Source organism: Miniopterus natalensis, chromosome 19 (genome assembly GCF_054644295.1).
Source record: "Miniopterus natalensis isolate mMinNat1 chromosome 19, mMinNat1.hap1, whole genome shotgun sequence".
Classification (NCBI taxonomy): Eukaryota; Metazoa; Chordata; class Mammalia; order Chiroptera; family Miniopteridae; genus Miniopterus; species Miniopterus natalensis.
The window spans coordinates 49,918-75,925 of NC_142099.1; the positions used below are offsets into that span (position 1 = coordinate 49,918).

Sequence of the window (26,008 nt, forward strand, 5' to 3'; positions counted from 1 at the left end):
AGGTGTGCTTTTGCCCATGATCCCTTCCTCTGAGATATCAACTGACAAGAGCTTCTTAGTGGCTCAGGATGAAGTCTAGGGTGACAGTTTCCTTACTAGGGAGTGACTAAGCCCCAGACAGGTGCAGAGCCTACTTATGGCCCCACCAACTACCTGCTGTGACTTCAGGCAAAAAATTGGACACTTAGTCTCCTCCTCTGTGAGATGGGGATAACCACTCCCTCTCAGATGGCTGTGAGGAGTCAGTGAGGTGGTGCATGCGGCTCCTGCCCAGCATGTGATTGGTACTCACTCTCCCTCCCTCTTCCCTTCTTTGTCCTTGCTTACCTTCTATGGGTCAATAAATCAAGATTTTAGAAAATAGTCTCTTTTTAGCAGAATGAGCTCTCCTATTGGTGTCCAAATAGCCAAAGTTCCCTAGGTACTAACTCTTGCACCTGTGCTGGCTTCATCCTCAGGACAGTATGAACCACAGCATCCTCTGCTCCTCTGCAAATTCATGGGCTCTGTAAGCTCAAGCCAGCACCACTTACCAGCGTTGTCACTGGTCTCTCTGCTTCCTGTCCCCCTCTCATCCAGTCCAACCTCCACACTGTGAGAGGCTTGATCTTTCTAAGTTAGGAATCTAATCCTGTCACTTCCCATGCATAAGAGGCTATTTCTGAGAAATCACTGAACTCGATCATAACTCAGTTGAGAGCATGATTTTTAAATGATTTTTCTCATCTCAGTGATGTAGAGAAAGTGGTCTGAGCCAAGAAAGCATATACTCTGATAGGAAACATGTAAAATTCATTGTAACTACAAAAGTGTTATTAAATCAACACGGGCATTTTAATATAAATTTCAATATGTAGTATTCTTTCCCCAGTCTTCCATAACAGAGTACCACAAACTGGGTGGTTTCAGACAACACAAATTGTTGGTTTTGCAGTTCTGGAGGCTAGAAGTCCAAAATGAAGGTGTTGGCAGGGCCTCTGACACCTGTGGGGGCTTCTAACTTCTGGTGGCAACTCCTTGGGCTGACCTGCAGCACATCAGTCTCTGCCTCGGTAGCCACACAGCACTGCCCTGCCTGTCTGTACCTTCTGTTTTTCTTCTGAGAACACCAGTTGCATTGGATTGGGGCAGGTCCTAAGTGAGTAGCACCTCATCTTAACTACATCTGCAAAGACTGGTTTCAAGTAAGGTCATGTTATAGTAACAGGGAGTCAAGATTTCAAGATATCTTTTATTTGGGGTGAGGGGACATAATCATGCCTGTCAAATTATGACAATTCTTTATTATAAATGTCTGCTGTGCAGTGGTAAGCCTACAATGCAGGTATTAGTTATATCTTGTTGCAAATCCATAAATGAGGTACACTGTGATCATAAATGCTAAGATTATTACCAATCACGTTTATACTTCTTTCCACTGGAGTGTGGATAACAGACGTCTACAGTAACAGGAAGAACAGACCTCCCTTACTTGGCATGAATATCCAGTGAAGGCTTTTCTCCTACTCACACCTTTGTTATACATTACAAACATAAACATAGATTGCATGATTATAAGACCTAGCACCTAGCACTTGGGAGACAAAATTCTTACACCCTTTTACTTCTCTAGTGAAGGGGTATTCAGGTAATCTAGAGTTCAGATTTCTCTTCCCAGTCTAGAATTTAATGTAAATAGCAATCTCACACATTCTGCAGGTAGCACCACCACCCTCTTAGTCTCAGGGATCAGGAGCAAAAGAAATGATGTCAGCTGGCCTTAGAAACATTTGAGTGTCTGGCTAAGAATATGGTATCTTCTTCCATAACAAAGATTACAGGTATCCAACCACCTTCTGGAAGAAGAAGATGGTCTTTGAAGGACCACTATAGAGAGTTCTGGTAAACTGAGACTGGCATATTGATGGGACAGTTAGTGTCTGCCAATGAAACCACCTGACTGCTGGTGTATTCAGAGGTTACCAAGGGTGTGTGGTCATGGAGCTGGAGAAAGGTGTTACGGAATGAAATGCATACAACTGAATCCATAAAATAAATACAGATCCATGTATTAAAATATGCTTTAAAATGTACCAATCTTGGACAGGAAAATCCTCGAAGATGGTTAAGCATGAAATGCAAGGAAAGTAAAAATTGCTACAGACTCAGGCTCTGTTAAAGTTAGTACCAATTCTTTATAAAATGTCAGAGAAACATTAACAAAAGAATGAAATTCTATGGTTGGCACATGTTCACAACTATTTAAAGGTAAATAAACAGTTTAAGGAATTCACACTAGAATTCCTAGTGTCGTTTTTAAAAAGTTTTGGGTTCTTTCGATCACAGTATACAGTCCTCACCTCCATTTTGCCAATCCTATGTGCTCAGCAAAAAATGGACTACAAAAAAAAAAAAAAAAAAAAGGACTACATTGACCTCCGAGTCTAGAACCTTAGAGAATTAGACAGAAATGCTGATGGCCTTAGTTAGAAATACCTCAGAATTCTAGACATCAGATCAGAGCCACCAACTCAGGAATGTCATAAAGTGGTGGCTCAGGGGGAGGAGCCAGTCTGGAAGCCCCTGAAGTCCAATAGGTCAGAAGAAACAGTATCAGGTCCTACCTCTTCCAGACAATAATTCAGAGCCTCTTTTCAAACAAGTGTTTTTCCAGTCACCTTCCAGAATGTGGCAGATCTCTGACACCACCTGATAACCTGTGGCAAATGAAGCCCCAGCCCAAACTCTCTGTGGTCAGCAAGGGCTCCAGGGTGGCTTCAGTTCAACGAGGAAGGAGCACCAACTTTGGCACCCAAGCCATGGGTCACCGGGACAGAATTTTCTTCACAACGTGGCTTCTCTGATGTTGAACAAGGTATGAAGTTCGGGTGAAGCCCTTTCCACATGCATCACACTCATAGGGTTTCTCACCCGTGTGGATTTTCTGGTGTTCAATAAGGCTTCTGTTCCTAGTGAAACTTCTCTCACACTCATTACATTTATAAGACACGGGAGCCTCAACATCCCCCTCCTGGCTCTCTCTCTTCCCGTGACTCTCCCAAGTCTCTCCATGCTCAGCATCCTGAACATTTCTATCTCTATGGACCCTCTGATGTCTCAGGAGATGTGAATTCCGCCTAAAGGCTTTGCCACACACGCTGCACCGGTACGGCTTCTCCCCAGTATGGATTCTGTGATGTTCAAGGAGGCTGCAGCTCTGGCTAAAGGTCTTCCCACAGTCATCACACTCATAGGGCTTCTCCCCAGTGTGTGTTCTGTGGTGCTTAGTAAGGTCTGAGCTGTGACTGAAGACCTTGCTACATTCTTCACAGGCGTAGGGCTTCTCCCCAGTGTGGACTCTCTCATGAATAACAAGGGCTGAGCTCGTGATGAAGGACTTGCCGCAGTCTTCACACTCATAGGGCTTCTCCCCAGTATGGATTCTCCTGTGCTTAGTCAGGCCTGAGCTCTGAGCAAAGCTCTTTCCACATTCATGGCAAATGTGCCGCCTCCTCCCAGCGGTGGTCTTCTGCTTTCTTTGTAATCTGCCCTCCAGTTCACTGGCCCCTGCACATGTAGCTATCTTGGCAATGGCTTCACCCAGGTGGCACGGTATCTGCCCAGGCTCCTGTTCCAGGTGCTCCTCAGCTAGAGGCAACTCTTGGATCTTGGTCTGTATTTCACCACCTGAAAGAACAAAGGGCCAACAACTGTCTGTTATACCCTGCGGCGTGGAGGAGAGCTCTGTTGAGTCCCAAGGAGGCAAGAATGACAGAGGTCTATCTACACCATGGATGGGGCTTAAGTACAAGAATGAGGGAGAACAGGCGTGCTGGGGAGTGAGGAGACTTGGGAAAGGAAACGGATGCATCAGAAGAAGGCGCCAGACTGTGAGCATGCAGGGAAGGGGCGAGGACTGCGCTGAGTCTACACGCAGAGAGATGTGCATTCTCTGCATGTGCTCGATCTCTCAAGTTCTAGAGATCGACAGGCAGGGCCTTGCCCCTAGAACTGTATAATAAAGGGCTGGGCAAATGGCAAGCGTAAGAAAGGCAGGTGAAAGGACTTCGGAGAGTTCTGTACAAATCAGAGAAAGGACCTCAGAAAAGCACAGTCACCTCCACTCTCATCCCAGGCAGAGGCAAGGTCCCCACACAGAACTGACTTCGGCACTGGGGGATCTGAGTCGGAGCCCCCACTGTGCCAACCATGAGCTATGTGAACTCAAACAAGCCAGGCCATCTGTGAGCCTCTGCACCCGCATCTCTGAGATCAGGCTCCATCGTCGGTCTCTAAGTGGCTCCCAGCTGTCACACACTGGTCCCATGGCCTGTTTCCTGAAGAGACCCCTCAGCTCTCCTACCATCTCAGGTCTAGCCACAAGAAGGGACTCAACACTGACTGATCATCTGCTCTGAGCCAGACCTGACCTGTCTGCTTCATCCCACTTAACCTAAGAGAACGCAAAGCCAGAAGGGTTAAGGAGCTGGTCAGTAACAGGATTTAGAAACAGTGATTCCGAATCCAAACACATGGCTCCAACAGCCTGGAGGTTCTAATACACAAAGGAAGCCAGGAAACCTTAGGAGAAATCGGTGCCCATCAGTCTTACCCAGGGAGGTCAGAGCGCCACCGTCGTCCTGCCTTTCATCTCCACACACCTTCACCTGAGGTGACTCCACCTCTGAACGTCCAGGGGACACAGGCAGAGCCACATCTTCCATTTTCAGCAACCCCTGAAACAACAGGTAACCCCACCTAGCTCCACTCCCCAAGATCAGTTTCAGGGGTGGGCACATGCAGAGAATGCACATCCCCCTAGAGGGGCCTGTGGAAAAAGGCAAGTGGGCACCCTTTTACCAGCCTAATCCTCACTCTCATCACATGGGTGTCAACAAAATAACCACTAAAGAAGGAAATATTACACACATTAGGAGAAGTCCTTTACTTAATCCTAAACAGTCCAGAAAGTGAAAAGTTTCGGGAAACAAGGGCAAATGCAGTGAAAGCAGTGAAACCCGATCCAGACCTTTCAAACGCTTTGGGGTGTGCTCCAGCAAAGGGGGGGTGGGGGCTCACTTATATCAATGCTTTTTAAATACAATGAAATCTAGGTCTGAGGTCAAATAGGTCAGGAAAGACTGGGTAAGAGATTAAAACCCAGTGCAAGTAAAGATTGTTCCAAGTCTACTATTAACCTTTCTACGTGAGGACACACCTTATCTGTGCCTTCAAGTTTAAGTTCCTAGAGAGCAGAGGCCATGACTTTATACTGCTCACTAACAGCACAATTTATGACACTTTAGAAGACAAAACTAAATCATCATGACAAGATCTTCAGTTTGCATTGGCTGAACTGCTCTCGTTGAACAAGAAAATCCCACTGAGGAAGCAGCTGACCAAACAGATGGGGTTAGGAAGATTGGGGTAGCACACACAGCCCCCCAAGCTAGGAGTAAACCAGGAAAATCCTCTTTTAAGTGGCACCAAAATAAAGGCAGACAACAGTAAGCAACCTTGGGATAGATGAGAAAACTCAAACCCCATATGGGCCTGGGCGGGGGGGTAGGACGTGTGAGGAGAAGGGATGTAACCAGGAGCCCCTCAGCAGGGCTGGGAGCTGGGCTGGGGCAGGAGCGGCTCCAGCTCACCTGGGATTCTGGGGTGTGCCTGGCAGCCACCACTGCGTCTTCTGTGAGGTCCCCTCCCAGGGCAAGCCCAGGAACCTGCAGAGCTGAGGAGAGCTCTGGATGAGATCTACCCTCACAGTCGGCCTCCCTACCTGTGGAGTCCAAGTTCAAACACTGGTTAGTACATTCCCGCCAAGGAGTTTATGCCGTGTGCTCCTTTCCAAAATCCTTGATCCCTCCCAGCTCCAGTCCTAGACCCACAGAGATCTGGTGTGTTCTGTAGATACAGAAAATTGATGGATGCTTGGTAGGAATGACATAATGAAAGCAGCATAGAAACAAAACAAAGCCTTCCATTGTAAGACCCTTTAGCTTGACTTTCTAAGAGAAGGGATAAGAGGATTTTTGTTACTGTTAACATCACTTTAGTAGCTCTTACAGTGCTTTCTGCTTATGTCTAAAAACCTAAGATGAGTCAGATATGGCTTCTCCCCAGAAAGGACAAAATGGGGTGTGCTTATCTACAACTTGCACAGATTTTAGAGAAGGGGAAAGTCAGGTTCACTTATAACGGGTGGGGCCTTGCCAAGGCAACCACAGGCGGGACTCCAAATTCAATAAATTTAGAAGCTTTTTTCATAGCAATTTTAAAGTTTCTAATTCTGTATGGCTTGCAAATGATGTCATAAATATCCAAATGGCCTTGGCAGAAAACAGGTTCTCCACCCTTGACCTATAAGAAATAAACTTAGCAAGGGGCAAAGAACAAGCTAGTTTAGGCTAGAACCTCTGCTGAGAAATAAAGACTGCATGTTGACTTGTCGTGTCCCAGTGTTGTGTGTCTTGGGAACCTGCCTCAGTGTTCCCAGCACATGGGGACCATACAATAGTTTCCTACTGAGTGATTTTCAATTTGTTCTGATTACAGACCAAGGGTTTGGAAGATGTATACTCTTCTTTTTGCAGCAGTCCTACAATCTCTGGGACATTCTGGCTGGCTTTATAGATCCTGCCTTCTTTTCTTCACAGCATTTACCAATATCTAAAACTGTATTATTCATTTATATGCTATCTTCCTTACTGGAATGTAAGCTCCATTGCAGTGAGAAATCTCTGTCTTACTGAGAACTCTGTCCCTGGTGTCTACTACACTGGCTACCACATAGGGGCCTCCATAAATGCATGCTAAGTGAATGGAGATCACTTTGTTGTTAAATCAATTCTTGCCCTGGTCCATGTGGCTCAGTTGGTTGGAACGTCACCCCATTGCACCAAAAGTTCACCAGTTCGATTCCTGGTCGGGGCACATGCCCAGGTTGGGGGTTTGGTGCCTGGTCAGGGTGCTTAGTGGGAGGCAACCAATGTTTCTTTCTCACATCAGTTTCTCTCTCTCTCCCTCTCCCTGAAATCAATTTTTTAAAAAACATATTTAAAAAAATCAATTCTTTCCAAACACAAATTTTAATAGTCTTATTTACTATGTCCAGATTTGGTTAGGAAAGCTTTCCACTATTGTTTGAAATTTCCCTTTTAGTCTCAGTCTCAAATTAAAGTAGATCTGTGATGGGCATATAAAAAACACAGTCAACAGATCTGTCTTTTAGCTGACCCTAAGTGAAACTGGATGAAGATGGCAGAATTCCTACTGCCCAAAAGATAATCCTCACCTCTGTCTGGTAAGGGCTGGGATCCCACAGATTCATGCTTGAGCAGAACTTTCATCCGCTGGAACTGGGTACTTCGTGACCTCTGAGCTGGTGTCAATACTGCTATCTTGCAACAGAGCATTTGCCCCTGGTCACCACTTGGGACCTAAAAGTCATTCATTTATCCATCAAACATTTCCATCATGCTCTCTGTGTGCTAGTACTTTCTCTTTTCCAGGCACTATTTCTATGAGCTTTACAAATATTAACTCAATACAGACAACAATTCTATGAGCTAGTACTATTATCATCTTTACATTTGTAATGGGGAAACTGAAGTACAGAGTTTATGTAACTTGGCCAAGGTCACTCAGCTAATCCATGTCAATGCAGGATGGGAGCTCAGGCAGAATGACACCAGAGCCCATGCTCTTGGCCAGTGCTCTGTGCTTCCTCATTACATACATTTGTGCGTTTATGAAAACTCTTTGGGAATCGGGGCTAAGTTCTCAGAGAATACTGATATCTTTTCTTCTATGAAAAATGAGGATAATTTCCAGTTTACAGGTTTTGGGGGAGCAGTAAATAAGCTTCCCCCCAAACATTTATACTTAAGTTAGTGGATACTAACTTACTTTCTCAGGAGCAGCTCAGAATTCCCCACATCCTCTATCAAGAATGAAGAGCCTGAAGATGAGACTTGAAATGATTTTTCACTGTTACAGCGCTAGGGGGCACTCCCTCCCAAATATTCCATGAGTACAAATAGGAAAAAAATATACTTTTATTTTTATTAGCCTCTAAAAGAGATTTAGCATTGGCTTCAAGCCAAGTGGAATAAGCACACCTGGGAACCTGTCTGCTATAGAAATTGCTCGTCTTCACATCATGTTACAACCAGGTAAACAGTGTCAAAGTAACTCATGCTTGTAACCCTTTGAAATGACCAGTTATTAGGCCTGTCCCTAGAAATTACTATTTAGCGCATTAATTTTTAAAAGCGCATCTATAACTTTGTCACAAATTTGTTTCATGCCCTGCTAACTATTTCAATCTAATTGAGCTCTTTTGTAATCCTTTATACTTTTATTTTAAGAATATTATTATGAGAAGGGGTCCAGGGACTTCACCTACTGCCAAGGAGGTTCCTGGTCCACAGAGAGACTGTGAACTCTGGGTCCTAAAGGAAATGCCCCACCTCGGCTCGTGAGGTTTCAGGAGGAAACAGGCCAGGCTCTGAGACACCGAACCTGCTCTCTACCTGCGGCGCGGGCTCCTCCAGCGGCCTCTGCAGATACTCCAACAGCACCACGGCCTCCTCCCCGCTCTGCGGGTGCAGCTCCCGCACCCGGGCCTGCAGCCCCGCGGGCAGGATGCTCAGGAACTGCTCCAGCACCAGCAGCTCCAGCATCTGCTCCTTGCTGTGCGTCTCGGGCCGCAGCCACAGCCGGCAGAGCTCATGGAGCTGGCTCAGCGCCTGGCGGGGCCCCCGGGCCTCAGGGTAGCGGAACCCGCGGAAGCGCTGGCGGGACTGTTCCAAACCGGGGGTACGGGTCCCCCTCCAGTTGGCCTCCGCAAAGGCAGAGGCCTCCTGGTCCTCCACCTTTATGACATGAAGCCCTATCCGGTCCTCGGCCGATGGGGTGTCCAGGGCCGCGCTCTCCCCGGACTCTCCCGCCATCCTGGGCCCTGGCAGCACTCGGGCCTCCCTGCAGCTGGAGCTGCTTCCTCAGCAGATTCCTGGAGGGGAAGGTCGCTATCAGCCAGTGGAACGGGCAGTGGCCCATTACGCATACTCAGGAGCCCGAGCGCATCGCCGGGAGCAGCTGCGAAGACTTCGGACCCAAGTTCAGGGGCCTCTGCTTCCAAGGATCTGCAGGGCAAACAGCACTTCAGCTCTGAGCCCAACTGACCGTCCCCTCCTCTGAACAGTCTTTTCACCTGCTTAGGCGGAATGAACTGTCTCCTCCCATGACACCTCCTATCTTCCTGGCAATAGAGTAAGACAGCTCATGGAAAGGGTGTGCTCAAGCGCTCAGTGAACTTCATACTAAAAAATGAAACAACAGCACCTGTGCACCCTCGTTCTCTACTTAAAACTCTGCCCTGCTGGGCTGAGCTTCTTCAAAACAGCTGTCTTTAGCTTACCCGAGAAGTCTTTTGTTCCCCAGGTCCTGACACACATAAAAACGCAGAATAAGTTTGTTGTTGTCTACATGAAAGGAAGAATGAATGTGGCAGCATCAGGTGAAGAGCCGTCTCTGTAAGGGCCTCGCATGAGTTAGTGGGTCCAGGAAATGGAGGAAGGGAGAGGGTAGTGGAGACCACGGTTCACAAGTCACAACTCCCTCTGTCATTAGCCATGACCAGAAGCCATGGGACCTGGGCCTGCCCTGGAATTTCAGGGACGGGGAGCACGGGGATTCCTCTGAACCAGATGGGGTTAGATTTTAAACCCTAAGTGACAAAATCTACTTGACTGGGGTCAAGTGTCAGTAAGCCCCTCTTCACGCTGTAAAACTACGAAATGTAAAGTTGGTAGAGGTTAGTAGGGTGAAAACAATCCCAAGACTATACCTTTCAGAGCTTTTGTTCTTATTCTAACCTTTTGCAGTTCTGAGGATGACAGTGTGGGCAGGATGGAATTTAGGAAACTGAGAGACCCTAGAAAATACTTCCTCCTAATGAGTTGCCACAACAGATCTGGGGCAATGCCACGTGAACGAATAGTGCAAAAATCAGTGTGTCAGTCTCTAGATCCAAGTACCAGCGAGCAAGTACTGACCTTGTTTCCAGGAGCAAAAACGCAACGGCTCCCATCGTCCACGCTTGTCTGTGGGTGTGACCCAAGAATCCCGTCTCCTAAGGCCATGAGGCAGCGACCCAGACGCGCAGGAATGGCCCTACACAAGGGGCACCTGTCCTGGGCCCCACGCTGGGACTCCTGACACCACTCCGAGGGCATCTGACGCCCTTCCAGCCCCTGGGCCTCGGCCAGGGGTCTTCCTCCTCGGAGACCCGGCAGGGCGGCTGAGGGAGGTGCCTCCACCCACCCGCACCCACCCGCACCCACCCGCACCCACCCGCACACCTCTACTGAGGACAGAACCCCCCCACCCCCACCCCCACCCCGGGACGAAACAGCGGCGGGACGGCGGGAGGACAGCCACGAAAGGACACTTTAGCCCGCACCCAGACCTCCCGCACTCACAACAGACTGACCAAGTGTCTGAAACTCCCGAACCGCCGCGGGGCGGGCTCAGCGGCCACTTCCGGCCTCTCTGGCCGCCGCCGCCAGACACTCTGTGGTTCACGAGCTCCCCGCCCCGCGTCCGTTACAGAGGCTTTAAAAAACGACTTTTCCAGCTGTAATCAATGGAGAAATGCCAGGTGTAGGTCTCCGCCTAGAGTTTGCCACATGTGCGAATAGAAGGTAGTGGAAATAATTTAAATTACATTTTCTAGTGTAGCCAGAAAGAAACCCTGGAAAAATACATAAGAAAATGAGTGAGTACCCATGAGGGGTGGATGTTAGAAACCGAGTAGAAAAGGCGGCCAAGGATGCGAGGAAGAGTGTACTTTTCACTGTTTTCATCATATTTTTTTAATTTAGAGCTGATCCTATTACCTAGTTAAAATATTATTTACACAGAAAATCCAAGATCATCTAACACTCAAATTACGGTGATCAATAAGAGAGGGTAGCAAAGTTGTACAATTTTTAAAATTTTATACTCACAAATATATTTCCCATTACAAGCACAAATGTGTTTATTTTTTTCACATGTCTTTGCTGATTTCAGAGAGGAAGGGGGAGGGGAGAGGGGAGAGGGGAGAGGAACATCAGTGACGAGAGTCACTGATCGGCTTCCTCCTGCCGCCCCCTCCTGGGGATGGAGCCCGCGCCCCGGGCAGGCGCCCTGCGGGAAATGGAACTGCTGTCTCTTAGAGCATAGCTCGATGCTTAACCGCTGAGCCACTCTGGCCCGGCTACAAGCACGGATTTAAAATTGTAATTTTTAAAAGACAACAATTACAGCGCCAAAGGAATATATAAGATACCCTAATGGAAACAGTATAAAAGTTAATTTATTAAGGATAGATCATAGAGACGTATACCATGTCTGTAAATAGAAGAACTCAATGTCATAAAGATGTCATTCCTTCCCAAATTAATATACAAATTCAATGAAAAGCCCATCTAAAGACAAGAATGTATTCTGTAGAACTTAACTAGCTGATTCTAAATTCATATGGAATAATGAAAGAGTGAAGATGACCCAAGGAATTTTTTGAGCAAATGGAGATGCAGAAACTTTCTCATCTTCTATATGGGTTTATTATAAATGTATAATACTTAAGACAGTGTTGTACTGGAGCAATTAGACACAAATAAACCAATAGAACAGAAGTGAGAACTGAGAAACAAATATGCACTTATGGGTATTTGACATGTGAGGAATGTGGCATTACAAATGAGTGAGGAAAGAAGGAGCTACTTAACAAGTAGTACTGTGGTATCTGAATACCAAAGTGGAAAAATTAAAAAATAATTGGATCCCTGCATAAAAATCAACTCCAGTAAGATTAGAGACAGTAAACCCTGGTTGGATAGCTCAGTTGGTTACAGCGTTATCCCAGTATGGCAAGGTTGGGGTTTGATCTCCCATCAGGGAACATACAGGAAGCAACCAAGGAATGCATAAATAAGTGGAACAACAAAATGATGCTTCTCTCTCCTCTCTCTCTCTCTCTCTGTCAAAAATCAATAAATTTTTAAAAATTAAAATTAAAAACAGTAAAAAAGCAAAACTTTAGGACTTTAAAAAGAAAATTTAGGTTAATTTCTTTATGACCTCATGTAACACAAGATTTGCTTTAAATGCACAAACATACAAACTGTAAAGAAAAAAATTAAATTAAATTTGACCGCATTCAAAATTAAAACTATATTAAAAAGACACCAGAAAGTAACTGTAAAAGACAAGCAAAACACTGGGAGAAGATATTTGCAGCATCTGTAATTAACAAAGAATCAATCAGTACACAGAATGTATAATGAACATGTTTTAAAAATTAAAAACAAAATCTAGCAACCAAACAGGGGAAAAAGTCCAAAAAAAGAAAAAAAAATGTCCAGGCAATCCATAAACATAAGCAAATATGCTGAATCATTAGTAATTAAGGAACTGCCAATTTTAAGCCATTTCATACCCACACTTGAGCAATAACATTTGTAAAAAAAAAAAAAATTGTAACTCTCATACAGTTTATGAGTATAAATTGGTACGTTCATCTTAACAAGCAATTTCAAAATATAAAGTTAAAAATTAGATACACATTGTCCCAGCAGCTTCCAAGTATTTATCCTGTAAGAGCTCTACTACATAAACGAGAATGTTCATTGAGTGACTACTCTAGGCCAGTTTTAGGTGCCCAGGATACAACAGTGGCAAGTAAAAGGGCAGATTCCTGACCCCAGAGAGCTAATATTCCAGTGGGGAGTGACAAAAATAATAAGCAGAATAAATACATAAGGTAGAATGGTAGTTGATGAACACTATGATTTTTTTAAAAAAATATAAGGTAAAATCGGGGTACAGAGATCAGAAGTCCTGACATGGAAGGGGCTAGCTGAAGTATCGAATAGGAAAGTTGGTGTCAGTCACATTAAGGAGGTGACATTTTAACTAAGACCTGAAAGAGATGAAGTTAGCCCTGTGCATATCTGAAGAACAGTGTTTCTGGTGGAGGAAACAACAAGGAAACCAGAATGCACAGTCCCGCCGGGTTAGCTTGTGTTTCCGAATGCGTTCGCCCTGGGATCCCAAAGGGTTTAAGCCACCGAGAAGCGACAGCCTCCGAGGCGCCTAGAGAGTACAGAGCCCTCCGAGCAGGGCCCCGACTGGCCTCCGCACGCAAATGTGCTTCCGGCCTTTGTGGCTCCTGGTGGTCAGGGTGCCGCCGCCCCGCCGCCGCGGCCCCGGAGCGCTGTGGGACCTGACGGGGAGTCTCGGGCCGCGCCACCGGCCGCACTGCGCTTGGGAAGGGAACGGGCGGGGCGGGGCCTCCTTGAGGGGCGGGGCCTCCTTGAGGGGCGGGGCCTCCTTGAGGGGCGGGGCCTCCTGGGCGGGCACTGCCCGCCCCCACCTTCCCGGCCGCGGGGGCGGCTCCCGACAGGCCCGGCACTTTGATTTAACTGTGCTCACGTTATGCAGTTTGTCACGTTTTTCTCCAAATACTTCAGAATAAATGACAAGCATCAGGACTTGTCACCTCTAGTTAGGAAAGTGCATCTGCAAAAATGAAGGACATTTCACGTAGGAAACACGTCCGCAGGGTCATCCCCACACCGACGACGCCTGGACGGTTCCCGGCCGCGGCCGGCGCGGTTCAGACCCAGCTCGCCCCCGACCGTCCTGTAGCTTTGTTGTGCAACTAGTTTGTACCAACTAGGATCCATTTAAGACCCTTCGTGGATGTGGTTAAGAAAAAGGCTCTTTTATGCTCTTTGTCAACGTAAGAAACATCCAAACCTTACTTTGACAGTTAGCATTGTGCTTCAGGTAGAAATGTGCAACGTCTCCGAAAATCCAAGAGGTCTACAAAGGCACCTGGGTTACCTGCTCTGTGTAGCTGCCAGGCACTGTTCGCGGGGGCACCAGTCACACAGCTCACCCAACAGCACAGTTTTTCTTACTCTCTCACCCCATGTTCAGGAATGACTGGATTCGCTTTCGCGACACCTCTCCTGCACGCATCATACAGTTTCCCTGTGGACTGCTGGCCCACCTGAGAGACCTCCTCGCCATCCGAGAAACAGCTTCTCTCACTGGCAGGCTCTATGCCAACAGCATTGGAGCACAGACTGATAGTGCCATTACCATGTCAATGACACAGAACTATCATGTTCTTCCACTTGGATATTTAAATATCCCTTCGTCTTTTTCATATGTTCTGTATTCATAAGGGGACATTTTTCAGTCCTGTTCTCATGGATTGCTCATTGCCCTCACACCTTTCTTCTTTAAGGCTGACACTAACTTTACACTTGTACAGAAACCATGGAAACACAGGTGATAAGGATGCTGACCTTGCTCTAAAATAACATCAGCAAAATTCATCACTAGATTTCCACCTACACCAAGATCAAGATCCTTACCTGCCACCACAGTGAATTCCTGATGGGGCTCAAACCAAGCCAGATAACCTTGTGTGGTTGTACCACACCAAATTTTATAGCCAACTAATAGGTTTCCCATTCAGGAATTGGTTATATACGTAAGTTCATCTGCACCCGAGGATATTTTTTCCATTGATTTTTTTTTAGAGACAGTGGAAGGGGGTGGAGAGAGAGAGAGAGAAACATCAAAGTGAGAGAGACACATCGATTGGTTGCCTCCTGCATGAACCCTGACTGGGGCTGGGGATCAAACCTGCAACCCAGGTACATGCCCTTGACCAGGAATTGAACCCAAGACCCTCTGGTGAGCAGGCCAATGCTTTAACCACTGAACCAGGCCACCCAAGGCAAGAATGTATTTATTTAATTCTTCATACTTGGAATCTTTTCATTGTCATTGTTTTTTTATTTTTATTTACTTACTTTAAAAAATACATTTTTATTGATTTCAGAAAGGAGGGAGAGAGAGAGAGAAAGAGAGAGAGAGAACCATCAATGATAAGAGAGTCCTCATTGATTGGCTGCCTCCTGCACGCCCCCAAATGGGGATCAAGCCCACTACCTGGGCATGTGCCCTGACCAGGAATTGAACCACAATCTCCTTGATTCTAGGTCAATGCTCAACTGCTGATGCTGAGCCACACCCGGCTGGCAGTCACTGTTTTTTAAAAAAAATAATATTTATTCATGTTCAAAGAGAGAGAGGAAGGGAGAGGGAGAGAGTAGAGACATCAATCCATTGGCTGCCTCCTGCACACTCACACTCGGGAGTCAAGCCCACAGCCTGGGCATGTGCCCTGACTGGGAATTGAACTAACAACCTTTTGGTGCACAGGACAACGCCCAACCAAATGAAGCACACTGGCAAGGGCCATTGCTCTTTAATGAAAAGAAAGATATTCTATGTTCTTTCCTTCTTAAACTAAACAGAAACATAGGTTTAAACTATGACATAGAGCTATATGTTTAGGTACTGACCTCAGCACAGTCCTCAAAACACGTAGGGGGAAATCCCTGATGTCAACTTAATTTCACTAATAAAAGAATAAAAGATACACAGCTTTGTGGCTACCTAAGCAGTGGGTATGACTGACTTCCTATGAAATTCTTATTTCTCAAAAACTTATAGGGGCTCCTACAGATTTGGCCCTCCTTCCACTGGCCAGCTCACATCAGTCAGCTCAGAGTGGGAAGGAACGGGAAGTGGATCAGACTGCTCAGTGCCTATCTGGCATTCATGCCCCCTTTGTTCTTAGTAACAGAAGCCTAACTTTCTGCTGGACACTGCAGCCAAGAATAAGACACTTTCCAACCTCCCCTCCCTAAGTTTTGGCCTATGACATAGTGCTGAAGTGACCTGATGGAAGGCTGCTCACAGGGAGCTGACTGAATTGGCAGGAGTTTCTTTTTGCCCTTCTGCCTTTTGTGCACATTTTGCATGTGATGGCTGGAGCTTGAGCAGACACTGAGGGTCATGTGATGATTGTAAGGACCATGGCATGCACCAGGATGGTGGTACTGAAAAGCAGAAGACAGGGTCCCCAGTGACGTCACTGAACCACCTTACCTGTCCTGGACTGCTCATCTACAGCCTCTCTTATTTAGGAGAAAAACAGACTTTTATTAAGTCACTCCTACTCTTTTTGTTTTTAAACCATCCGCAGCTGAACCAAATCCTTAACAATCCACAGTGCTTCACTAATCTTCCCATTCCCATGGCAGACTGTGAAGCCTTTTCCAGAGAGCAGAACCCCGAGCAGCTACTATCACTAAGCAAATGATGTTCACCACCCAGGTGATGGGTCTGGAAGTGGAGTCTCCTAAGCTTAATATTCTTCATCATGACGATGACATTTTTGTATTCACAATATAAAAATCATGATCTACAAGCTGACTTTATTATTTGACTTTCAAAGAATTCCAGAACAAGCAACATTTTTAAATTGCAGCATCAGTATTTAAAAAATATCCAACTTCTTCTTTCAGACATTTACTGAATCGTGTCTATGCGGCAGTCACTATACTGGCACTGGAGATATCAAGTAAGATAGCTGCTGCTTGAATTAATTCATCATGGTTCATTCAAATGACTAATGAATCTCTTCTCTAGTCTGAATAAAACCTTAATTTCTAACTTGAATCAATGAGGTACTGTGGTTGGGGTGGGAAATGGTAAAATTAGATGATCTTTGTTTTTCCAAAATGCCTCTGCTGGTTGGGGGTGGGAGGAGTGGAGATTAGTAAAGCCAGTGGGGGCAAACCGTCACCATTAGACTGCACTTTAAGACACCTTTCAGTGTGGTTTATTTCCAAACATCATTAGTTTATCTTATAGGAGTTCGTTGCTGTAGCATATGCAGAAATATCAACCTACTCTTGTTCTGCTTGAGCCTGTAAATCTGTGGATACTTAATTGGCTGCTGACTTCAAAGCCCTCACTCAGTCATGAGGCTCTTGACTACATGGAGATGCATCATCAAGACGTTACCATGTTAAAGCCTCTGAAAAGTCCTGTAGTCAAGAATGCTGTTCAACTCTGATCCCCCAGTACCATATAGGGCCAAGTTATCGTGGAACAAATTGACTTCATGGAAAACAAAGTAGAAAGAGTGGGGGCAGATAGTCTCCAAGTTGTCCCCACAAATTCTGATGCCAGAATTGGATAGAGCGACTCTTTCTAAAGTGCAGCTTGGTTTGCTTGTTAATGTACTGTCTCTGATGTTCCTTAGGGAGAGGACACCTCAGCAAGCCAGTTTGTCTTTGTGGTGATATCTCTGATGTTGAAAAAGACCTGACCTCTGCCTGAAGGCTTCTCCACATTCATTACACTCATAGGATTTTTCTTCATTGTGGATTCGCACATGCTGAGCAAGGTGTGAGTTTAGTCGGAAGGCTTTCTGGCATATATTACACTTGAAAGGTTTTTCTCCAGTGTGAATCCTGTGATGTCGAATAAGGTCTGAGGTTAAACGGAAGGCCTTCCCACACTCATGACACTGGTGGCTTCTGGAGTGGCTGTGGATCCTCTGGTGGTGGGTGAGGAGCAGGGCCTGACTGAAGGTTTTTCCACACTCCTTGCACTCACGGGGCTCCTCCTGACTGTGAATTCTCTGGTGTCGATTAAGGTGAGAGCTGCGCCGAAAGTTCTTTCCACAGAGGATACATAGAAAAGGTTTCTCTCCAGTATGGATTCTGAGATGTTCCAAAAGGCCTGTGTTCTGGCTAAACACTTTCCCACACTCCTTGCACTGATAAGGCTTCTCACCAAGATGGATTTTCTGATGTCTGACAAGGTGTGAACTTCTCTGAAAGGCTTTCCCACACTCGTGACACTGATGACCTTTCTCTCTAGAGTGGATTTTCTGATGTCCAGGAGGATGGAAACTTTGATGCCCCTCAGATTCACAGAGCTTCCCTGCAGTATGCATACCTTCATGTTTAACCAGGTCTGAGTGCTGGATAAAGCCCTCCCCACATTCTGAGCAGTTATAGTTGGTCCTCTCTTTGGGGTTGGCCTGCTGCCTTTCCAAACGAGAGCCCTCATAATGAGCATCTGCCAGCTCAGACACTTTCCCAGATGATTTCACTCCTCCACAAAGGTCTATCTCTACAACCGGCGTCCCATTCTCAATTATTGTCTCTTCACCTGAAACATTAAATATATGCCATCAACTACTTGGTTTTTGATTTTTGGTGAAAAAAATCTGCAATTAGGAGGAAAATTTTTAAATCAAGTCATATATGCAAGTGGAGATGTTATGGATGTTTGAGTGTGTGTAGAATACATATGGAATGATACAGAAGAAATTGTGAACGTGGCTGCCTTTGTGGAAGGAAGGGGGTTGTGGTAGAATGTGATTTATTCTCATGGTTTGAATTTTATCATATCACTCACACACACACACACACACACACGCACACACACACAAGCTAGCTACTGTCTTAAAGGGAATGGCTATATATTCTTGAAAACGGCTTGACACATGTAAAATTAAAAAGCTAGGTCAAGTGAAGATCCTGGGCCCAATAAGAAAGCGATGACATTGTAACTGAAAATGAAAAAATGTAGACATGGTGCCCATTTTATCACTGACCAGCTGTGTAACAGCAGAAATGTAAATTAAACCTCAAACCTCTAGAAAAAGCATCCAGAATTGAAAAAGTAGGTAGGTGGTAAAGGAAGGCTTTAGAATCAACACCAACCATTCAACAAATAGGCATTTAGTGAGGACCTACTTTAGGCCAAGGACTGTAACAGACTCAGGAAACAAAGCAAAGGCCCTGCCCTTTTGCCTGGCAAGATAAAAAGAGACATTAACCAGCAACTATAATACAATGTAATCACTTCTGTAATAGGAGAACACCTGGTGGGGAACCTGGACTCTGGGGACTCAGGGAAGGACAGGGAAAGTGCTGTCTAAGGTCCTGATGGAAAAGTGGGAATTACTCAGTGAGAGTGAGGAAGACAGAAGAGGCTCAGAGAGCTACGGGCGGGACAGAGGGTGACACACTGTCCCACTCTGCCTGGGGACAGGTTTTTTCCCCAGGACATGGAACTGTCAGTGTTAAAGCCCAAGCAAAGCGAAACAAGTTGGTTATGGTAGTGGACATGAGGCTGCGAGGTCAGCAGATTCCAGAATATGACATGTGAGGCCTTTGTTAATGGCTATTAGAAGACACTGAAAGTAGTGGTTTTTCTATTTTTTACTCTATTATAAAATTTTTCAAACATCGCAGAAAAGGTTGAAAGAATAACATTACTCAGCTAACTGAATGGTTTTCTTCTTTTTTTCTTTTAATCCTCACCTGAGGATATTTTTTCCATTGCTTTTCAGAGAGAGTGAAAGGGAAGGAGAGGTAAAGGGGGAGAGAGAGAGAGGGAGAAACACAGATGTGAGAGAGACACATCAATCAATTGCCTCCAGCATGCACCCAGACCAGGGCCACTCAGTCCGCGGCCCGATGCTCTAACCACTGTGCAAAACGGGCCAGGGTAAATCTTCTGTATCCTGATTGTGGTGGTGATTAGATGACTGTAATTACTTCATGTTTGTGAAACTCAATGAACTGAACGCTTACAAAGAGTGGATTTACAGTATATAAACTATACCTCAATAAACCTGACCAACAAAAACAAAAAACAAAATGCCAACGCGGCTGAGCACGCCTCTTACACGCAAGCAGACACAGTCTGTTTCTTACCCTGTTCTGTTTCAGGCTTCGGAACTGCACTCTCAGGTGGGACCTGCAGGGTCTGCACTGCATTCAGAGCCACTGTCTCTTCCACATGCATGCTCCGTTTCTTTGCCTGTTCTAGGTCCTAGGAACAATTGGGTATAAGTGGGTATAGGAGAAAACTGCCATTCAGAAAAAAACGCTCCAATATTAGGAAAGAGAGCAAAGAAAAACCCCAGAGGGGCAAATAAAAGCATTTAGTTTCCTCCCAGCAGAGAAAAGGTAAAACCTATAGCAATGAACATCCAAATCAAAAAGAAACTGAAACAGAACGCAGCAATTCTCATCCCACTGCTCAGCTCACGTCTGCCTCTCTGGCTGAGGCCATCTCAGTCACATCTTACCTTTTCTAACTGTCGTCCTGTTTCTTGGAGCTCCAGCTGCAAATCCTCCACTACAACCACGGCCTCCTCCCCACTCTTCGGGTGCTGCTCGCGCACCTGGGCCTGTAGCTCCTCGGGCAGGATGCTCAGGAACTGTTCAAGGACCAGCAGCTCCAGCATCTGCTCCTTGCTATGCATCTCAGGCCGCAGCCACAGCCGGCAGAGCTCACGGAGCCGGTTCAGTGCCTCTCGAGGTCCTGTGGTCTCTTCATACCGCAACTGCCTGAACTGCCTGCACAGAGGCTCCTGTCCAAGGCCTGTGCCATTTCCTGGCCACTTGAATCCCTGTTCCCAAGCAGGGTGGTCATCCTTCTTCACAGCCAGAAGCCTCTCCTTCTTCAAATTCAGAGGAGGCCAGGCAGGAGCGCTCACCAATGCTGTTGCCATCCCCAGCTGCAAACTGCTCTCTCTGTTTTGGAGAACCTTCTTTTGACTATCTCCTCAGGGACACCCCTGGAAATGTAATAACCAGAGTCACAGACACAGTACGAGCAGTAGCAACAATGACAAAAGCAATAGCACTACTCCTTTGTTAGGTGTGTACACTTCTAATAATTACTATCCATTCTGTTCTCTCTGAAAAAACAACACATTCCTAGAAAAGGAACACATACAAAATGAGAAACCTCTGTTTAACGGACTGCCAGCTAATGTAGCAGGAATAACACATTTGAAAAATTTCCATGTGGTAGCTCTAAATGAAATAACCGGTTCAATCAAGAACCACAAATAGGCAGTACCACTGGGTGAAAGGAGTCAGGATGGCATTCTCGGTCTTACCACTTATTAATTCATTAAAAAGGGAAAAATGGCGATATCACAACCTTAATTCAGTGATAAAATCTAGCAAAACCAACAGTAAGACAACTGACCTTGTGCTTTTCCACCTGTATAGCATTTTTATTAAAAATGATTTAACGTGGATCTAATAATGAGGAAACTTTCAGATAAATCCAGCACTCCGCCATCTACAACAGCCATGGACCCTTCAAAACAATCAATTCCACAAAAATAACAAGGTGTGGGGAAGGTATTATTCTAGATTAGAACAACACAGCAAAAAGCAATGTGTGAAACTGGCTCAAGTTAAAAAAGATATAAATATTATGTTTTGAACAATTCAGAAATCTAAATATGATGTATAGACAAACTACAGGCCAGCACACCAAAGGAGACCAAAGTCTGGTTTTGTGCAAAAGGCTTTTCTGGAATTTAGCTACACCCAGCTGTTCAGGTTCTGTTACAAATGCACCTGCACAACACTGGCAGGACCGAGTGGCTTCCACAGAGATCACCTCACCTGCAAAGCTGAAAACATTTACTACCTGGCCATTTACAGAAAAAGTTTATAGATCCCAAAAGAGAATTTTCTCAGGTGGGATAAATGCACTGTGGCCACGAGAATATTCTTATTCTCAGGAGATGGCACTGAAACTTACTGTCAAGTGTTTCAGGAGGAGAGTGTGCACTGTGGGGAGAGAGCACGCAGCAACCAGGAATACGGAGACAGACACAGCTCCTGGCCTCTAGAGCTTGCTGCTGCTTAAGAGGTCTCAGTGAGTGAGCAGTCGCAGTGCAGTTCCTTCAGTGCCACGGTGAAGGGATGCACAGGGTGTTGGCAGGACACAGTGGTGAGGCACTATTCCCAGTTGTGGGTGAGGAAAGGCTTCCTGGAGGCAAGTTCTTCTGGGTCTTCAAAGACAAATAAAAGTAAAGCTGACAAGAAAAGAAAGAGGCTTTTTCAGACAGAGCAAAGGCTGAGCATAGAGCTGTTGGGGAAAGCCTGGTAAATTCAGGGTAATGAAGAAGTCAGTTGTAGCTGGAACCCTGGTAAACTCTTAGCACATGGAAGAGAGATGAGAAGGAACAGCTGGAGAGGCTGAGAAGAACAAAGACAAGAGCACCCAGAAGGCCAAGGAGACTATTTCTGTGAATGATCCAATCCAGCCCTGTCACGTGCAAGCAGTGTGACTTGGGACAAGTTACTTATCCTCTTGGAGACTTAAGTTTACTCATTTGTAAGATGAAGATAATACCTAGTTCACAGAGGTGTTTTGAGGTAAATGAGACAATAATTGTAAAGAATACAAATTCATTGATTTATAATTGGAATTATAAAATGGCAGTGCTGGAGGGAAGGGCAGGAAGAGATTAACCAAAGAACTTATATGGTTATATGCATAACCCATAGACACAGACAACAATGTGGTGGAGGCCTGGGCGGGGGGGAGGCGGGGAGAGTGTGGGGGGGGCAATGGGGAGAAAAATGGGGACATCTGTAATACTATGAACAATAAAGATAAATAAAAATAAAACGCAGTGCTCAAGAGTGTGAAATGCTATAGGAAGGTGCACTAATTGAATATCTGACATATGCACTTAAAAAAAACACAGAGGTCACTGACTTCTGCGAAGGCAATGTAGGTAGGTTAGAGTCAACAGTCAGCCAGCCTGCCAAGGGAAAATGAGAACATGAAAAGAATGAGCAAAAATCACTTTTTCAAAAAATAAGACATTGAATGGAAGGAGAAAAATAGGGGAGAAGCTAGGAAGCAGTAATGTAGAGGACAGGTATGTCTGTAACTTAATTACTAACTTGATCCAATGATTTCCTTGTTGTCCGGCCCAGATATCTCAAGAGAGCCACACCTGTACCTTCTTCTGGCCATCTGGTACCTGGATGCCTTACAGAAGCCTCTCAAACTCACATGTCACCATCATCCTCTGTTGGTATGTGGGGACTTAGCATTCTTGATTTTGAGTTCTCTTGAGTGACTCAGAAGAGCAATGGAGTAGCATGTGCTGACAGCTGATACTTGCCTTTGAATCAATATGCGTGGGCAGGGTTTGCGGCTCACTCAATTAGTGGCTGTGCCTGGCTAAGCTCCAAACACAGCTTCATGTTATATATTTCCTGATGTATACATAGGAACACTCCCAGCTGGTGTATACTTTTCTTTGTCAAAAATGGACTTAAAATTTAAAAAGCCAAATCCTGCCCGGCTGGGCGTGGCTCAGCGGTTGAGCATCAACCTAGGATCCAGGAGATCAGGGTTCAATTCCCAGTCAGGGCACATGCTCGGGTTGCGGGCTAAGCAGCCGATCAGTGACTCTCTCATCGTTGATGTTTCTCTCTCTCTCTTTACCCCTCCTTGCCTCTCTCTGAAATCAATTAAGATATGTTTAAAATAAATAAGTAAATAAAAATAAAAAGCCAAATCCTACTCTTAATGGAAGTGAAAAAGTCCAAGAAAGTGATGAATGATTGTTGTCTAGAAATAAAGGTATTGCAATGGTTAATTTTATCTAACAATTTGACTGGACCATGGGGTGCCCAAATATTTGGTCAAACATTACTATGGGTGTTTCTGAATGAGATTAATATTTAAACCCATAGACTAACTGAGGCAGACTGCCCTCCATAACATGGGTGACCTTCATCCGATCAAGTGAAGGTCTGAATGACACAAAAAGGCTGACTCTCCTCCATACAGAAGAGAATTCCTCCCACCTAACAGGCTTCAAACTGGAAAATCAGCTTTCTTCCTGCATTTTGACTTGACTAGAAACACTGGCTCTTCCTGGGTCTTGAACCTGCTGGCCTTCCGACTGTAACTACACCGTTGAATCTCCTGGTTCTCAGGCCAGGAACTAAATCATTGGCTCTCCTTGAATCTCCAGCTTGCCAACTCACTCTGCTAATCTTGGGACTTGCCAGCCTCCATAACTGCGTGAGCCAATTCCTTTAAATCTTCATCTATGTGTATCTATATGTCACTTATTGGTTCTGTTTCTCTGGAGAACCTTGAGTAAAAAAGATATTTAGTGTGGAATATTGAATTAGTGGTGGCTCATTTCTATGATGTGATTACATCTATCAAACCCAATACATAATAAGTATTTCTTAAAACTGTCCCTTCCAGCCTCCTTTCACATCTCATGTATCAGGTCAATCAAGCTCTGTTGAGTCCACCTAACTCTCTCTCAGACCATCCCCTTCTCTCCGTCCTCTCTGCCACCATCTTCTCCTACCCAGGCTACTGCAACTGGTTGTCTGACTTGCCACGCTAGCTTCTCACTGCAGTCAGTGACCTTTCTAAAGAGGAAATCTGGTTATGTCTTTGATGTGCATATTGCATTTAATGGCTCATCATTATGTTCTGGATCAAGTTCAAAACATCCAACAATAGGATTTAAAATTTTCTTATGATCTAATGAACTTTCAAACTTGCAATACTCTTTCCTGCTCCTGGGTCCTTCCACATCTCACTCCTCTGCCTGGAACATCTTCAGCCTTCCAATTTTCTTCTCATTAATGCCCCTTCACTTTTCATGTCTCAGCATAATAAAACAATAAGCCTGCACAACTGTTCTCTGTGCTTTACATGCAGTAATGAAACCCTATAAAGAAGATACTATTAAAGAGTAAGGGAACTGAGACATAGAGAGTTAAATAACATATTCAAGGTCCCAAAGCTGAACCTCAGATCTTTCCATCAACATCTCTTGTAGCCACAGGCCAAAAACCTGTTACTCTCACAACCCACATCTGATCCAACAGCAAACCCTTTTGGCTCTACCTTCAAAGTGGATCATTAATCTGGCCACTACTAATCACTTCTACAATACTAGTCCAGGATATCCTTATCTCCTACCTGAATTACTTGCCATAGTCTCCTAACTTTTCAGTTCCCCTGATTCCATTCTTGTCCCTCTACAGGCTATTCTCATCATAAGTTCCCAGCTATAGATGCTTTAAAATATAAGTCAGATGTTTTTCCTCTGCTCAAAATATTCCAAAAACTTTTCCCACCAAGAAACGCCCAAATTCCTTACACAACACAATGCCTCCCCGCACTCCCAATCTATCGTCCTCTACAAACCTCACCCTGTTCACTCTGGTCTCCCTGCTCCTCCTCGAATGTGTCAACCAAGATCCCGCTTCAGAGCCTCTGCACTGGCTAATCCCTCTGCCTAGAAAGCTTGTGATCCCCAAAAGCGACGCAGATCTTCTCAGCTACTTCAGGTTTCCGCTCAATTGCCTTCTAAGGCTTACCTTAACACCTGCGAACTCGCGCTCCCTGCATGGAAGGCTGCAGCCGACGCCGGCGTCCGGGGAACGACGTCCACAGCTCCGCCGCCTGCAGGCCCAGGACGCCGTCGGCGCTCTCCCTCCGTCGCGAAGGCTTCTCAGCGCCCGCAGGGACCGAGCCGCTCTCCCGCCGGGGCCAGCCCAGCGCGCCCAGGACCCGCCCGCGGCACCGAGCGCTCGCCACGACCGTCTGCGCCCCGCGGGCGTCGGCGCCCGCCCAGCGCGCGCTGGTCTCTGCTCTAATGCCGCTCTAGGAACGCGGAGGACCGCAGCTCGATGGTGTCCTGCGTCCGCCAGGGGCTCTGGGGCTAGCTCCTCGGACGCACTTGTTGACGCGACCTTAGGTGTTTTTTCACTTTTAAGCAGAATTTTATTTCATTCATATAAAATCAAGCCAACTCAGTTTACTGTTATCACAAACAGCTGGCATTTCCACTTTGCTCACTCACATTATTAAAACACAGGCACATGGTTTACCATTTCTCCCCAATTTAAATAAAAGCCATCAAACCCAGTGGTAAAATTAAGTGTCAAAGTATTTTGGAGATTGAATTGTTCTAACTCTTTTTATTAACTCTCTTGAAACAAAGTGATCTTCAAATTCTAATTTTCAAATCTCTCTTAAGGCAGATTTACTGGCCAGTTTCCTAATAGCAACATTAAACAGCAAGTTAAGCATAATGACAGCACGAAATAGTCATGAGAACATTGCTGTAGGGATTACACTTATAATTTGTTGTATTGTGTGTATTCTGTCTTTTTGAAAAAGAAACTCATCAATCTTACCTTGGCTTACTTAGAAGCCGTAGTTTCTTAGCTGCATCTTTTTCCCAAGTGAGGACAAATATATTTAATTGTAT

The 26,008-nt window shown here is 45.4% G+C and overlaps 2 protein-coding genes across 3 annotated transcripts; both read right to left on the reverse strand.

Annotated features, from left to right (window-relative positions):
- Positions 1-2,154: 2,154 nt before the first annotated feature.
- On the reverse strand, positions 2,155-9,011 carry LOC107542840 (zinc finger protein with KRAB and SCAN domains 4-like). Of its 2 annotated transcripts, none has more exons than XM_087827680.1 (5): positions 8,517-9,011; positions 7,277-7,421; positions 5,631-5,761; positions 4,592-4,715; positions 2,155-3,666 (listed from the first exon to the last, which is right to left on the reverse strand). In XM_087827680.1, the coding sequence occupies exons 1-5, from the start codon at positions 8,934-8,936 to the stop codon at positions 2,804-2,806; spliced, it is 1,683 nt and encodes a 560-aa protein (XP_087683806.1). In that variant the 5' UTR covers positions 8,937-9,011; the 3' UTR covers positions 2,155-2,803. The 2 variants fall into 2 exon arrangements, with proteins under 2 accessions (XP_087683806.1, XP_087683807.1); XM_087827681.1 differs by lacking the exon at positions 8,517-9,011 and adding an exon at positions 7,891-8,434.
- Positions 9,012-16,314: 7,303 nt separating this feature from the next.
- ZSCAN26 (zinc finger and SCAN domain containing 26) lies at positions 16,315-25,258 on the reverse strand. Its single transcript, XM_016220284.2, has 5 exons — positions 25,113-25,258; positions 21,496-21,772; positions 20,018-20,509; positions 19,641-19,758; positions 16,315-18,084 (listed from the first exon to the last, which is right to left on the reverse strand). Exons 3-5 carry the CDS (start codon positions 20,441-20,443, stop codon positions 17,180-17,182), a joined length of 1,449 nt encoding a protein of 482 aa, XP_016075770.1. The 5' UTR covers positions 20,444-20,509; positions 21,496-21,772; positions 25,113-25,258; the 3' UTR covers positions 16,315-17,179.
- Positions 25,259-26,008: the final 750 nt, after the last annotated feature.